Here is a 13,676-nt window from a genome sequence, read left to right on the forward strand (position 1 = left end):
CAAAGGGGGAACATGGTATTTGGGGGGCTACGTGTAAATGAAAACGGTCCAAACTTTAACTTAAGCTGACCAAACTTTAGCTGACCAAATTTTAAAATTCAGGGGACAAGCTAGGTTTGGACACAGACATGTGTTTTTAATAGTGTAGGACTTGATGGCTACGATCCCATGGACATTTATTTAAGAGTAATGGTTATGAGTCAACAGTCTTAAGGACATTGAATGAAATCAATGGGTTCAAGCATTCTTGACTCTGTGACTTACTACAGTTCCATTAAATTCAGAATCACAGAATCATAGAGTTGGAAGGGGCCATCCAGGCCATCTAGTCCAACCCCCTGCTCAACGCAGGATCAGCCCTAAGCATCCTAAAGCATCCAAGAAAAGTGTGTATCCAACCTTTGCTTGAAGACTGCCAGTGAGGGGGAGCTCACCACCTCCTTAGGCAGCCTATTCCACTGCTGAACTACTCTTAGATGGCTGAAATCTAGGACTGGATCTTCAGATGTCAGATTCCCTTTAGAAGTAGTCATCCAATGCAGGGATGATTTGCCCCGGGTGCTTAATATTTTCTTTCTGTGGCACATTCTAGACAGAAGTCATCCTTCAGCAATTTTTAGGCTTGGGGAGCAGGGGACAGGTCACCTTCCCAACTTTTCCTCTTAGGGAAAAAGCATGAGGGACTCCCCACCCCACAGCTACCTTTAAATAAAAGTAAGCTTTCTCCAGATTTGGTTACAGTTCTCCAGCATGCCTATATTTATACCCTTACTCTGGGCAGCTGACCATCACAGGAATTCAACGGCAGCTTATGAGCTTTCTTTATTCATTTCCTTCTGGGTCCCCTAGAGCAGGGATAGTCAAACTGCGGCCCTCCAGAGGTCCATGGACTACGATTCCCATGAGCCCCTGCCAGCATTCGCTGGCAGGGGCTCATGGGAATTGTAGTCCATAGACCTCTGGAGGGCCGCAGTTTGACTATCCCTGCCCTAGAGCCTGGGTTAACTTCTTATTAGAAACTAGTTTTTAAATAAATAAGGCAAAAATGCAAATGCATTTGAAATAAAAAGTATTGCTTCCTTCCCTTCTGTAGGTGTTTGCGGGGAACACCAACCCAACTGATGTTGCTTACGGGACTTTTCCAAAACCAGTTCTGACACGCTTTGTCAGAATCAAACCTATAACGTGGGAAACTGGGATATCACTAAGATTTGAAGTCTATGGCTGCAAAATTACAGGTATGGCCTACATGCTTTGTTGTTGTTATTGTTATGCATCCCTCTTTAACCTTATACACGTTTGCGAAGGGAAAAACAACTGTCAGAGAAAAGGAGAACCATCATTAATGGATCTGTATCCCACACTGTGTAGAAAGCGTAAATACTTGTATGAAGCCACATTATCAGCATACAGCTAACATAAGCAATCCATTCATGGTCCAGAGGAGGGCTACAAAGACAGTGAGGGATTTGGCAATCAAGTCATATGAGGAAAGGTTGAGGGAGCTTGGTCTGTTTAGACTGGGGAGAAGACGACTAAGAGGTGATGTGGTAACCATCTTCAAATACTTGAAGGGCTTTCACATTGAAGAGGGAGCAGAGTTGTTTTCTGTTACCCGAGAGGGTCAGACCAGATCCAAAAGGTTGAAATTAATTCAAAAGAATTTTCGACTAAGCATCCGGAAGTTTCTGACAATTAGAGCAGTTCCTCAGTGGAACAGGCTTCCTCAGGAGATGGTGAGTTCTCCTCCTTTGGAGGTTTTAAAGCAAAGGCTAGATAGTCATCTGGCAAAAAAATGTAGATTGTGAGTGGGATGTGACAGTGTTTGTCTCTTGTGGCCCTTCCTTGCATACCCTGGGAATTGCTGATCGCCACGGTGGGATGGTAGGTGAATTCCCACCAGGCCAGGCTGGATTCTGGAGATTTTGGGTGAGGGGTTCACCTGGACATGAAATTGGGATCACTGGGGGTGGGCAGGTAGTTGTGAATGCCTGCATTGTGCAGGGGGCTGGACTAGATGACCTTGGAGGGACCTTCCAACTCTATAATTCTATGATCATGAATCAATTTTACCATTGTAGCTCTCCACAGGACTACAAAAGCATTTAAAGAATAGCTGATAACATTGTATTCCACTCAACCTATATGCCATTCATGTAATCATGTTCACCAATTATTATTCCCCAAGGATACAACTCATATTATTGTCCTTCTAGGGATAACTGATCTCCCAAAGTTCAGCTGCTCATGGCACTCTTTTATCAAATTACTCTCCCCAGATTAATACAGTGTGCATGCATAAATGTAACACCAGATGTGAAGAGTAGAAAATAGATGAATTCAGATTTTGCAATGAGCTGTGATTTGCTGAAGCCACAGTTGGTTGCACAAATCCAGATCAGTCAACCAGATGTACATAACAGATTACAGTTTCTTCATAAATCCCAGCTACTTGGTGACTTGCCCCCTTTCCTGCCTCTAGGGTGAGAGCTCCAGATGCTGTCCTAAGGTCCCTTGCATTGCCAAGTTGCTGGCAAAGCCTCACTATGTTTACAGCCCATTAGCTATTGATCCGTTGCAATCAATGAAAGGGTAATGGGGTGGCAGCAAAAGCGGTAAGCCAAGTCCCCTCCCCCTTGCTCTTGGCTGAGGACTGCCTGCCCTCCCCTGTCCATTTTACGGAATGATTCAACTTTTAATCTGTGAACCCAAATAGATCTTTTAGGTCCCCTTTCCTCCTCCTTGTCATTTCCGTGCCTTTTACATTTCCCCATGCAAGTCTCTGGAGCACCGTCTTGTTTGGTGGGGTCTGAGGAGAGAGGAGTGCCCAGAGAAGAAAGGAGTGCCTGGAGAAAGCACCAGACCCTGAATGCAGCTGGTACAGCAAGCTGGTCTATTGCTGACGTAGAGTTTTCTAGCTACCAACTCATTACAATTTTCCCCACCTCTAAAGACTTGCCCAGCCACACCAGTGGAAAAGGAAGACCTGAATACAGATTCCTTTGCATGTTCTAGTGAATTAGTTCTTTGTTGGGTGTGCCACATGTAGCACTCGATGGAAAGATGATGAGCTAATTAACAATTGAGTCCCCTCCCCCGTCCTTCAAAAAAAAAAGACATTTTAGAAGCAGGGGAAGGTATTATGTAGATTTTCAAGCGCACCAAATAATTAGAGGAAGATTTTTTCAGGAGCTAATTGTTTCATAGCTAAAATCAAATGTCATCCAAACAACCTCTTTTTAATTAAGAAGATTGATGGATTCACATCTGAAAACTGAAGTGAACACGTATTCCTATTCACATTTCTATGATTCGGGGGGGGGGGGGTAGAATTTATTGGCAACTATACAATATGTCTATATCTATGTTGACCTAAATCCATACATTTAAATCAAGGGTAGTCAAATTGCGGCCCTCCAGATGTCCATGGACTACAATTCCCAGGAGCCCCTGCCAGCATTCGCGTTTGCTGGCAGGGGCTCATGGGAATTGTAGTCCATGGAAATCTGGAGGACCACAAGTTGACTACCCCTGCTCTAGGGAACTCTAGTCCAACCCCCTGCAGAATGTAAAGTTCTTTTGCAAGGTTATTTCAAAGTAGTGCTTTGTCTACCCTTTTAAAAAGCCCAGAATAACCAGTCGTCATTGTTGTTGTGATCATTGTGATTTAGATTATCCTTGCTTTGGCATGCTGGGCATGGTATCCGGTCTCATCACGGACGCTCAGATTACAGCCTCGACTGAGGTTGATCGAAACTGGGTGCCGGAAAACGCCCGTCTTATAACAAGCCGCCTAGGCTGGGCTCTGCCTCCAACCACTCACTCCTACACCAAGGAATGGCTCCAGATCGACCTTGGGGAGGAAAAGACCGTGCGAGGCATAATCGTCCAAGGAGGCAAGCACAGGGAAAACAAGGTCTTCATGAGAAAGTTCAAAATTGGATACAGCTACAACGGGTCCGACTGGAAATTTATCATGGAAGCAAGCAAGAAGAAGGTCAAGGTGAGCCAGTAATCCAGGGGCGGGGAAAGGGGGGAGAGACGGTGTTATTGCCTTGAGGAGAAACTAAACAGAAGTCTTCTTATCATGTTATGCGCTATCTAGAGAAAACATGTTTGCCGGTTGATATATATGCCTTTTGGAAGAAAAGTTTTGGCCTGATTTTGTGGCGTCCTGCATTTGTTCTCCAGCGAAGAAAGGCAGGACTCCCGTTTAATTCAGGAAGGAAATGGAATCCCACAGAGACTAGAAAAGCACGAGAAGTTTGTTTCCACCAAACTGGAGCTACCTGTCCTTGCCCTGCACTCCTCTTGAGGATTGCCAGCTGTGGTTTGGGAAATACCTGGAGACTTTGGGGGTGGAGCCAGGAGAGGGTGGGATTTGGGCTGGGGAGGGACCTTAGTGGAGTATAATGCTATGGCATCCACCCTCCAACACAGCCATTTTCCTCAAGGGAGCTGAACTCTTTAGTCTGGAGATGAGTTGTAATTCCAGGGGATCCCCGGATCCCACCTGGAGACTGGCATCCTTATCTCGCATGCATTCCCCCAGTTACAGTGCTGTATTCCAAGATATCACATTCACATCAGTGTGTTTATGGTGTGTTTTTCTTCCTGCATCTAATTTGCCTCATTTCCCTGTAACCTAATGTAAACCTGTGTTGGATTATATGGTGTAAACGGACAATCTTTAGAGAATCCCCTGGGCAGGCAGCGGAAGTTCTGGCCTGTGAGTGTTAACCTCCAGAATTCACCAAAGTCTGCTCCGGGGAGGTCACGATCACTTGACGACATCATCCACACATGATAATTTTGTGACGTCATTTTCAAATCGTGAGCACAGAAGCAACTTGGAGAAAGATGAATGGCCATTCCCATTCTGGGATGGACTCCCTCTTTTCTACAAAGAAGGTGTAGTTCTGCCCAAAGGAGAACAGCCTTTCTTTCACCCACAGCTATTCTGACACACGCACATGTTGACAGTCAGTTGTTACAAGGCCCAGGATCCTTCAGCCTGGAAAAATCCCTTGTTCTTAGGGTTGCCAGCTTCCAGGTGATGACTGGAGAACTCCTGAGATTACGACTGATCTCCAGGTGACAGAGTTTGCCGGAAGAAAACGGCTGCTTGGGAAGGTGGACTCTGTGCCAATATACCCTCCTGAAGTCCCTCCCCTCCCCAAATCTGCCATCCTACCTCCCACCCCCACGCTTCAAGTCTTTCCCAACTCCACACCGGCAACCCTACCTGTTGCTGTTTTTAAACTGACCAAGATGATAACACCTTTCTTTGGAAAACCCATTACAAAAATTAGGCCCACCCACCCCCCTCCCCCACCCCCCATACTGCATTTCTCCCAAAACAACTATTTCTTCATCAGTAATTTCAGGATGTAACAGTGCATCTATTTTTATAATGACCTTGACGCACCCACCAAAGGACTTGCCCTAAAGTGTGAAGAGTGTACCAATCGACCATGAGATCTAACAACTTGGTATTTTTAAAGACATATATAGAGTGTTCCCGTATTCTTTCTTACCAGGGGAAGGGGGGGGGGGATGAGAGTGCCATATGCTTCTGGTATGGCACACCTTATGCTGTTTAGCCTTCTGGTATTAAACTCAAGTCAGTTGCCCTCCCTGTCAGAGCTGGCAGGCTTGACGAAAATGAATGCTGGCAAACATATTAAGTCCACTCAGAATTTCTACCGCTAACAAAAATAAGCTTAGGAGATTAGCGCTTAAAAAAAAAAAAAGAAAACGGGGGGGAACCCGGATGTTGTATAACATGCATAATCCTACTTAAAATATTCAACACACTTAATAACATTTCTTGTACAGGAGGGAGAAATGTATTATAAAGGAATCTGATCAATTCCTAGGATTTAGAAGTCTGGCGGAGTTTAAAGCAGGACTTGGGTGTTTTAATAAAGTTAATCAAGCTGAGCTGTACGCAGTAGCAGCTGCCGTTGATTGAAAGCCTAAATTAAAAGCCATTATGTTTCTTGAAATTAAACACAGCTTAATCTCTCCTTTGTTGGAAGAAGCAAATTTTATGGGAAGGGCCGAGGACATTTTGCTGCCCGAAGCAGTTCCATGGCACAAGCCGGCCGATCTCAACAAGGACGGATCTCAAAAATCCTTCCGATGTGCTGCGGCAATTCTAATAAATGCCACGACTCCAATCAATCGCTTGGCTTGCTTTTTGGCTTTCAGGCCAGCCCTGGTGCAAGAATATATGGGAAGCAAGCTGTGGCTTCCCAGCACCCTAATCATGCACCACGGCACATAATCAAGGCCAAGGTCTGCAGAAAGGCTTTGTGCGTGTCTAAGGGCTCCTGGTGCACAACTGGTGCTTCCTTTCTAACCGTTATGTTGTTGTTCTTCCCTTCCTCCAAGGAGCGTAAAGGCGCATGCACGGTTTTGCCTTCCCATATTTTATCCTTGCAATAACCCTTTGAAAGAGATAAGATTTAGAAATGGTGATGGGCTGAAGGTCACCCCAGGGTCGTTGTGGCCAATGCATGGGGATATCGGGATCCCCAATCCTGGTCTAATACTGTAACCACACAAGATCTCTATACCACCCCCTGAATGGCAAAATGCTGTGTACTTTCACAGGCCTCTTGACTCTTGGAGAGGGAATGGCAGAATTGGCAGAATACTTGGAAACCCTAGCCATTTGCATGGTGCTCTCACTTGTGCCAACATAGTGTATAACAGTGCTTCCCAACCCCCAGCCCAGAGACCAGTACTGGTCCGTAGATCTGTCGGTACCGGGCCGCAACTCCTCCTCATCCTCCTTCCCAGCTGCTGCCTCAGGGGCTGCCCTGCCACTCTGCCACTGGCTCACCTTTGGTGCTCTCCGGCGGCTGCCATGGCTGGGGCTCCCCCTCGGCATGGCACTGCACAGCTGCTGCTGGCAGTGCCCCCCAGCGGGTGGCGGGAAGTCAGGGATGCCAGCAGGAATGGAAGTGGAGCAGGGGCTCAGGCAGCAGCAATGTCCCTTCGGCAAAAGACTACCCTCCCCCCCGGGCCTCAGTAAAATTGTCAAGCATTGACCGGTCCCCGGTGATAAAAAGTTTGGAGACCACTAGTGTAGTGGTTAAGAGTGGCAGGCTCTACATTGGAGAACAGGGTTTGATTTCCTACTTCTCCACATGAAGCCTGCCGGGTGACCTTGGGTCAGTGACAGTTCTCTCGGAATTCTCTTGTTGTTTCCCTTTATGTTATTTGTCCTCTCCGGCCCACACCTTAAGTGAAAGCGGAAGTTCCCCTAGGACTCCTTAACATTTGAGCATATTGCCTTTGACCCAAAATGTACTTCTGTCAGAGGAGCTCCGCCTGAAGTAAGTGAAAAAGAGTGGGCCGACATCACAGGCATTATTCTAAGATAGTTTGAGCGGCTTTCCCTTGTGGCTCCGGATGAATGAGTTTGGTTTTCTTCCCCGATGGTTCACCTCAGTTTTCAGTCTTTCCGATCCGTATCATTCTGTCCTCTATGCCCTCTCTCAAACACAGAGGTCTTGACCCAAAGGCCGCCGAAATCAGCTGATAGAAGCCATTTGTCTGTACTCGGTTTTGGATTGGGCCGCTCTAATGACCTTTGGGCCTGAAACAACACATCTGTTCCCTAATCATTGTAGGAATCCGTTGACATAGAGTGGGTTTTGCACTAAATGCCCTCCGTGGGCTTGTCTACCCCGTGAACCTTATTTCTCTTTCTGTGCCCCTTCCTGACCCCTCCACTCATCTGTCATTACTTTCCTCTTTCTTCTCCCAATGCTTCGCCACTCTTGGTCCAAATGTCTCCTCTAGCCGGGTTCTGATTATCCAGCGCCACCTTCTGAAATCTCATTAAATTTTGGGGAGTCTTGCAAGAACTTACATTCCTTTTCCCATTTTAAGTAGTTTTCCGTTTCTCTTTCGATGCGCAACCAAGTTAAACCCAGCAGTTCTGAAAGTAATGCTACCTTTCCTTCCCTCGCCCCTGTTCTTAAATGACTGGAGCATATGAATGAACAGTCATAATTAAATCACAGATAGGTCTAGACTGTACAGATGACACAAGACAGTGATTCCATATAATTAGGATTCAAGGGACCATTAAATGCCTGTTGAGTTCTATGCCTGCACGTCACTACATTGTACCGAAACCTTTTACAGAAAACTTTCCATTATTATATATTGCTATTTAAACGATAATTATGGGAAAGCCTAGATTCCATAGCAGCGTATGCCTGAGCCTATGCTATAAATAGCATTTCATTTCATAGTCTCTGTTATGCCAGAGGAAGCTTTTATGAGCTTTCAAATAACACATAAATATAAAATAAATCCTAATAACTACAAATTAATTGGATCCAAATAGCCGTGCCCTCTCAATCCTCTTTAATGAGATGTATTTACTGAATGCTCCCTGTGTTCCAAATGGTGCTATTTTCATAAAACTGAGCGTGTGGAACTTTTAACATTTATATTTCTGAATCTGTGCTTTTTGACAAGGGTTAATGACTATACTTCTGTGGTGCCCTCGTAATCTGCTTCTATTGTCCCCCTCCACCACAATTTAATTTTTTTCCCGCCTCCCCATTATCCCCCGTACAAATCAAAAACTGAAGCTAAGGTTTGAAATAGTTTTGCAAAATAAGGTGATGAGGGATCTTGTTTTCCATTAACCGTGGTTTGTGTAATGCAAAACTATGGTTCCTATCAGGAAGGGACAGGAGAGGAAGCATTGCACCAGAAGAGGGTGGAGGAAACGGAAAGCGTTGTCACGTTGCAGCCAACGTAGGGCAACCCCACAGAGGTTTCAAGGCTAGAGACTTTCAGAGGTGGGTGGTCATGGCCAGTTCTTGTGCAGCAACCCTGAACTTTCTCAATGGCCTCCCATCCACATACCAGGCCACAGGCCAACCCTGCTTAGCTTCTGAGATCTGATGACACCACCTAGGTCAAGGCAGTGGAGAAAGGGAGAAGTGTACATTTTGGTGTCCGCATCAGCTGGTCAAGGTATCTGAACTACATCACACAACACCACAGCCAGAATTCCTCCTTGGAAGCAGACCTGAGCTAACCCTGCCCTCCTCAGGAACATGCCCAGTCTGACTGTTCAACAAAAAAAATATCTGCCACTCAGACATAAGTGGTCCTGTGCAAGCACACTTCGTCAGAGGCAGTGTATCTGAAAAGGGGTGCTCACACCTTGGATAAAACTTTGTTAGTCTTAATGGTACCTCTAGATTCAAACTTTATTCTGCTGCATTCTGATGGGCATCTGCACCAGACCCTAGAAGCAACTCAAATCAGCATGTACAGTAGGACAGGGGTAGTCAACCTGTGGTCCTCCAGATGTCCATTTGCTGGCAGGGGCTCATGGGAATTGTAGTCCATGAACACCTGGAGGACCACAGGTTGACTACCCCTGCAGTAGGATACATATCACGCAGAAAGAAATGGAGACAGAAAGGAAAGAGGAGAACAAGAGTAAGAGACAGAAATGTCCTTTTGCCTTGCCCACCCCTTTATTCCTTGGGCTCGGCTCACACATTCTCCCTCTAGCATTCATGGGTAGAGTAATCAAGGGTAGAGAAAACAATTTCTGTACTACCCAAACCAGCCTCTTGAGTCTCCAAATGGCCAGAATGTAATCAGTGAGTGAGAACAGGCACAGCGAATTACAGCTATCTGTCGAGTGCTAATGTGAGCAAGCCAAGGTCTTAGAAGTTATCTTTTGGCCACGTCCTTCCTTTTCCAAAAGCTATAAAGCGCTTGTGGCCTCATACAGGAACTAGGAAGGAACAGGGAGTAAAACGCATTACCACTGAAAGTGAAAACTGGCCATTTTCTGTAGCCTTCAATTCCATTACATGCAAGGGAGAAACCAGGGAGAGGGGTTTGCGTTCCTCCTTTGTGGGGCCTCGACTGCTTTGTCAAGTCTGGATTATTTAGGAGGAATGTCTCGCTCTTTGGTGTCTGCTGTGCTCATCTTAAAGTGCTTAAAACCTTGCAACTGTAGCTTTTATCAAAGCGAGGATGGTTTGGGGGGAGGAAGGGAAGACAGAAGATTTAAACTTCCTGAATGGAAAGTCCCTAAAATTCCACCATTACCTTTCATCTTGACTCAAAAAGAGAGCTTGGCTGTAATCGAGCCAGCTCTTGTTAAATTTAAACTCAAGCACATGCAGCTCCTTCCTCCCATTTTGTGCTGGTGTTTGTAAAAGATCAGTGCATGAATGGCCCTTGTTGGGCTAGGGTTTGGAATTCGGCAATGTGCTTTCAGGATTAAGATGAGAAATGTCAATTTTTTTGTTATGTTTATGTGTTCGGCTGCTGGCCCACACAATCAAAGCAGTTTTATAACAGAACGTAGACCAAAATGAAGAATAAGGCCATAAATAATTGCACACCCAACAACCAGATAATTCAGACAGAGTAGCTGAGATAGTGAGCTCCCCCTCACTGGCTGTCTTTAAGCAGTGGCTGGACAGATACTTATCATGGATGCTTTAGGCTGATCCTTCATTGAGCAGGAGGTTGGACTAGACTAGACGGCTTGTATGGCCCCTTCCAATCTATGATTCTGTGATTTTGTTACAAGATTTTCGGGGTATAAGATTTTCAGAGTCCAAGCTCCCTTCATCTGATACAAGAATACATCATGTATCTCATGAAGAGTATGTTGACTCTCAGAAACTTGCACCCAGAAAAACTTGCTGGTCTCTAAGGTGCTACTGGACTCAAATATAGCTGTCCTCCTCTACCAGTGATACACACCAGGGCCTAGTCTGCACACAAGAGATAATGCACTTTCAATGCACTTTAGAAGTAGATTTTCCTGTTCCGCACAGGAAAATCCAGCCGCGAAAGCACATTGAAAGTGCATTATCTATTGTATGCAGACTAGGCCCAGGTCAGCCTCCTCATTGCATGGGGGGCATGGAGGAAGCCAATAAAGAGTACTCAGACAGGCACCAAGGGGGAAAGAGGCCAACCACGAGGGCATGGCCTCTTAAATAGGGAGGGCCTAGCTTGGTCCTCCCTGCCCCTCCCTGCACAGCATAGGGCTAGCCAGACAGGATGCACATCCCTTGTAACTGGATCAGTGATTGACTCTTGTTCCTAGGACTCATGGACCAATGGGTTGGATACACACTTTTCTTGGATGCTTTAGGATGCTCTGGGCTTATCCTGCGTTGAGCAGGGGATTGGACTAGATGGCCTGTAATGGCCCCATCCAACTCTATGATTCTGTGATTCTGTGGGTGGCCTGGGGTAAGGACCAATCAGGTTCTTTGGCAGACTAGCCAAACTTATATCATTTCTTGTTGTGCCTATGTGCCCTGTTCTGTGTTTCTGGTTGGAGTTAATAAAGAGCTGACTGTTTTTGAAGAGCCGTGTCTGTGTCTCCCGAACCCGCGGACTTAATAATTTTGTACTTTCTCCTCTTTCACTGAGGAGTCAACATAGCCTGTCAAGCCTTGGTAGAGATATCTTTTGTAGATACCCCCACACAAAAATGTGGGGTGTGTGTGTGCAGTTCCTCATGCCCCCTCCAAGCTGTCTAGTAGCAAATCTTAGCCAGCATATAAAAAGTAATCCTTTCTAAGGAACAGTTTTCCAGAATTTTGTTTTACAGCGTTTGCTTCTAAGGTTTCATTTGCTCCCTTGAAGCAATACTGTAGTTTTTAAGACTCTGAGCAAATGGAGCAAATCAGAGTTGAAGTTTCCGTCTGGAAGAGTTGTCTTATTATAACTGCGTGACTGGTGGCAGACTCCAGTCCAGCAAAATTTGCCTTCTCCACCAGGTCACCCATGTAAATCTCAGACTGAAGCCTCGTTCCAAATGTGTCTCATTAAAAGCACTCAACTCCTATGATGGATGGGTTTGCGGGAAATGAAACGTGCATCTTCTCAGAGACACTTTTAACCAGGGGTAGTCAAACTGTGGCCCTCCAGATGTCCATGGACTACAATTCCCATGAGCCCCTGCCAGCATTCGCTGGAAGGCCTGGAAGACATCTGGAAGGCCGCAGTTTGACCACCCTGTCTTTGGCAATAAACCCCCCAAAACAAACAAACAAACAAACATTCACACAAGAATACAGACTGAGGATCAAACTATGGTACATGTTCTACCATGTGTGAGTCTGCCTTAGGGACCCGCAGCCATTTTACAGGTCAGAATTCCATAAAATATGTGCATGCGAAGATTCATGGCACATGAAGCCCCTCCCTCATGGCAGGGGCTCATGGGCATTGTAGTCCATGGACATCTGGAGGGCCACAGTTTGACTACCCTTGCTTTTAACTATCGGTTCCTTCCTCTCATTTAAAGACTGCGGGGTCAGCCGCTTGATAACGTGGTTAGGAGGAGGGACTTGGGCTACCTGTCACTCGGCTCAAAGGCTAGCAACGTCAAAAAATCTCAGCTGGCTAAAAGGGGATGTATGATTAATAAGCCGCATTTTGTGTGCTTTCTGCAGATTTTTGAGGGCAATACCAACTACGACACCCCTGAGCTTCGTGTCTTTGAACCTATAACCACCAGGTTCGTTCGTGTCTATCCGGAAAGAGCCACTCATGGTGGACTGGGGCTGAGGATGGAACTGCTGGGCTGTGAAATTGAAGGTAATTGCACCGCCTAAGATTAATCTGTTGCATTAATTGTTTTCCTACACGTACAGACGAGCTGCTTACACTACTGTTGAGTGAGGAACATTTGGCCTCTCTATTGTCCATTAGCTTTTAATGCTGTAGGAACGTACTTGACAACTGTAGTTATAATTTCAGAGATGAAAATCAAACTGTTGGCCAATAAGTGTCAACGCTGGAGGTTAGAAAAGGGTGTGTGTGGGGGGGGGGGGGAGAGATATTAATTCAAAACCGTTTTGGTTGGTTTACAATGCGATAAACTTTGGACCAAAGAGGGACTGAGGACTTCGATTAATTAAGGGGTCATTTTAATGGGATCTCTTCTCCGTTGATGGGCATTGCATCTCTAACCTACTTGTCCAAAAACTGTTATTGGGACCAGGGCCTTTTATGCTACTGGGCAGCAGTCCTGACAAGCTTATTATACAAACAGATTATAGAAATCTGGAATTTGGGGGCCTCTCCAGCATAGCTGCAGTGGACAAAGAAGAAAGAATTGAGGGATTGGGGGCACAACTTGGGGACTAGAGTCATGATGTGGGGAAGACATTGGGAAGCTACAATACCGATTAATATGCAGTGTGGGGGAGCTGCAAGGAAGAGGTCAAGGGTGCCATGCTTCACAGTGCTTAAAATCCTGCTGCCAGGCCTAAGTTTGGATCAGGTGCAGAGAGTTCATCTCACGTTCATATCATCTCCCACTGTTGAGGCTGAAGCCTACGTTTCCAAATACGGATCTTAAAATCGCGTTCTTTCCGCAGACCTGATTTCAGCGCGGTCCTTTAAGCCTTCGCGTCTATTTGGTCGGAATGAGAAATAAGCCATGCATCTTCTTCTTTTTTACGTCTCAGAAAAGAAATTAAGGGATGCAGAAGCTCCTGCCAAATCCCCTGATCATTCCCCACTCTTCAGTTTGAGCATCGCATTAATGGGAGGGCAAAGGGCAGGAAGTGAGAAGATGATGCCTAAAAGGGAACGTTTCCTCAGTGCAAGGAAGAATTCTTGCAACTGTGCTGTAACAAATG

At 45.8% G+C, this 13,676-nt stretch overlaps 1 protein-coding gene across 1 annotated transcript in view; it reads left to right on the forward strand.

Annotated features, from left to right (window-relative positions):
* Positions 1 to 13,676, forward strand: part of NRP1 (neuropilin 1) — a 140,204-nt gene that overhangs the window by 103,260 nt on the left and 23,268 nt on the right. Inside the window, 3 exon segments of the mRNA XM_077304236.1 lie at positions 1,094 to 1,238; positions 3,672 to 4,003; positions 12,483 to 12,627. Coding sequence (XP_077160351.1) covers positions 1,094 to 1,238; positions 3,672 to 4,003; positions 12,483 to 12,627 — 622 coding nt within the window.

Source organism: Paroedura picta, chromosome 11 (assembly GCF_049243985.1).
Source record: "Paroedura picta isolate Pp20150507F chromosome 11, Ppicta_v3.0, whole genome shotgun sequence".
In the NCBI taxonomy this organism is placed as follows: Eukaryota; Metazoa; Chordata; class Lepidosauria; order Squamata; family Gekkonidae; genus Paroedura; species Paroedura picta.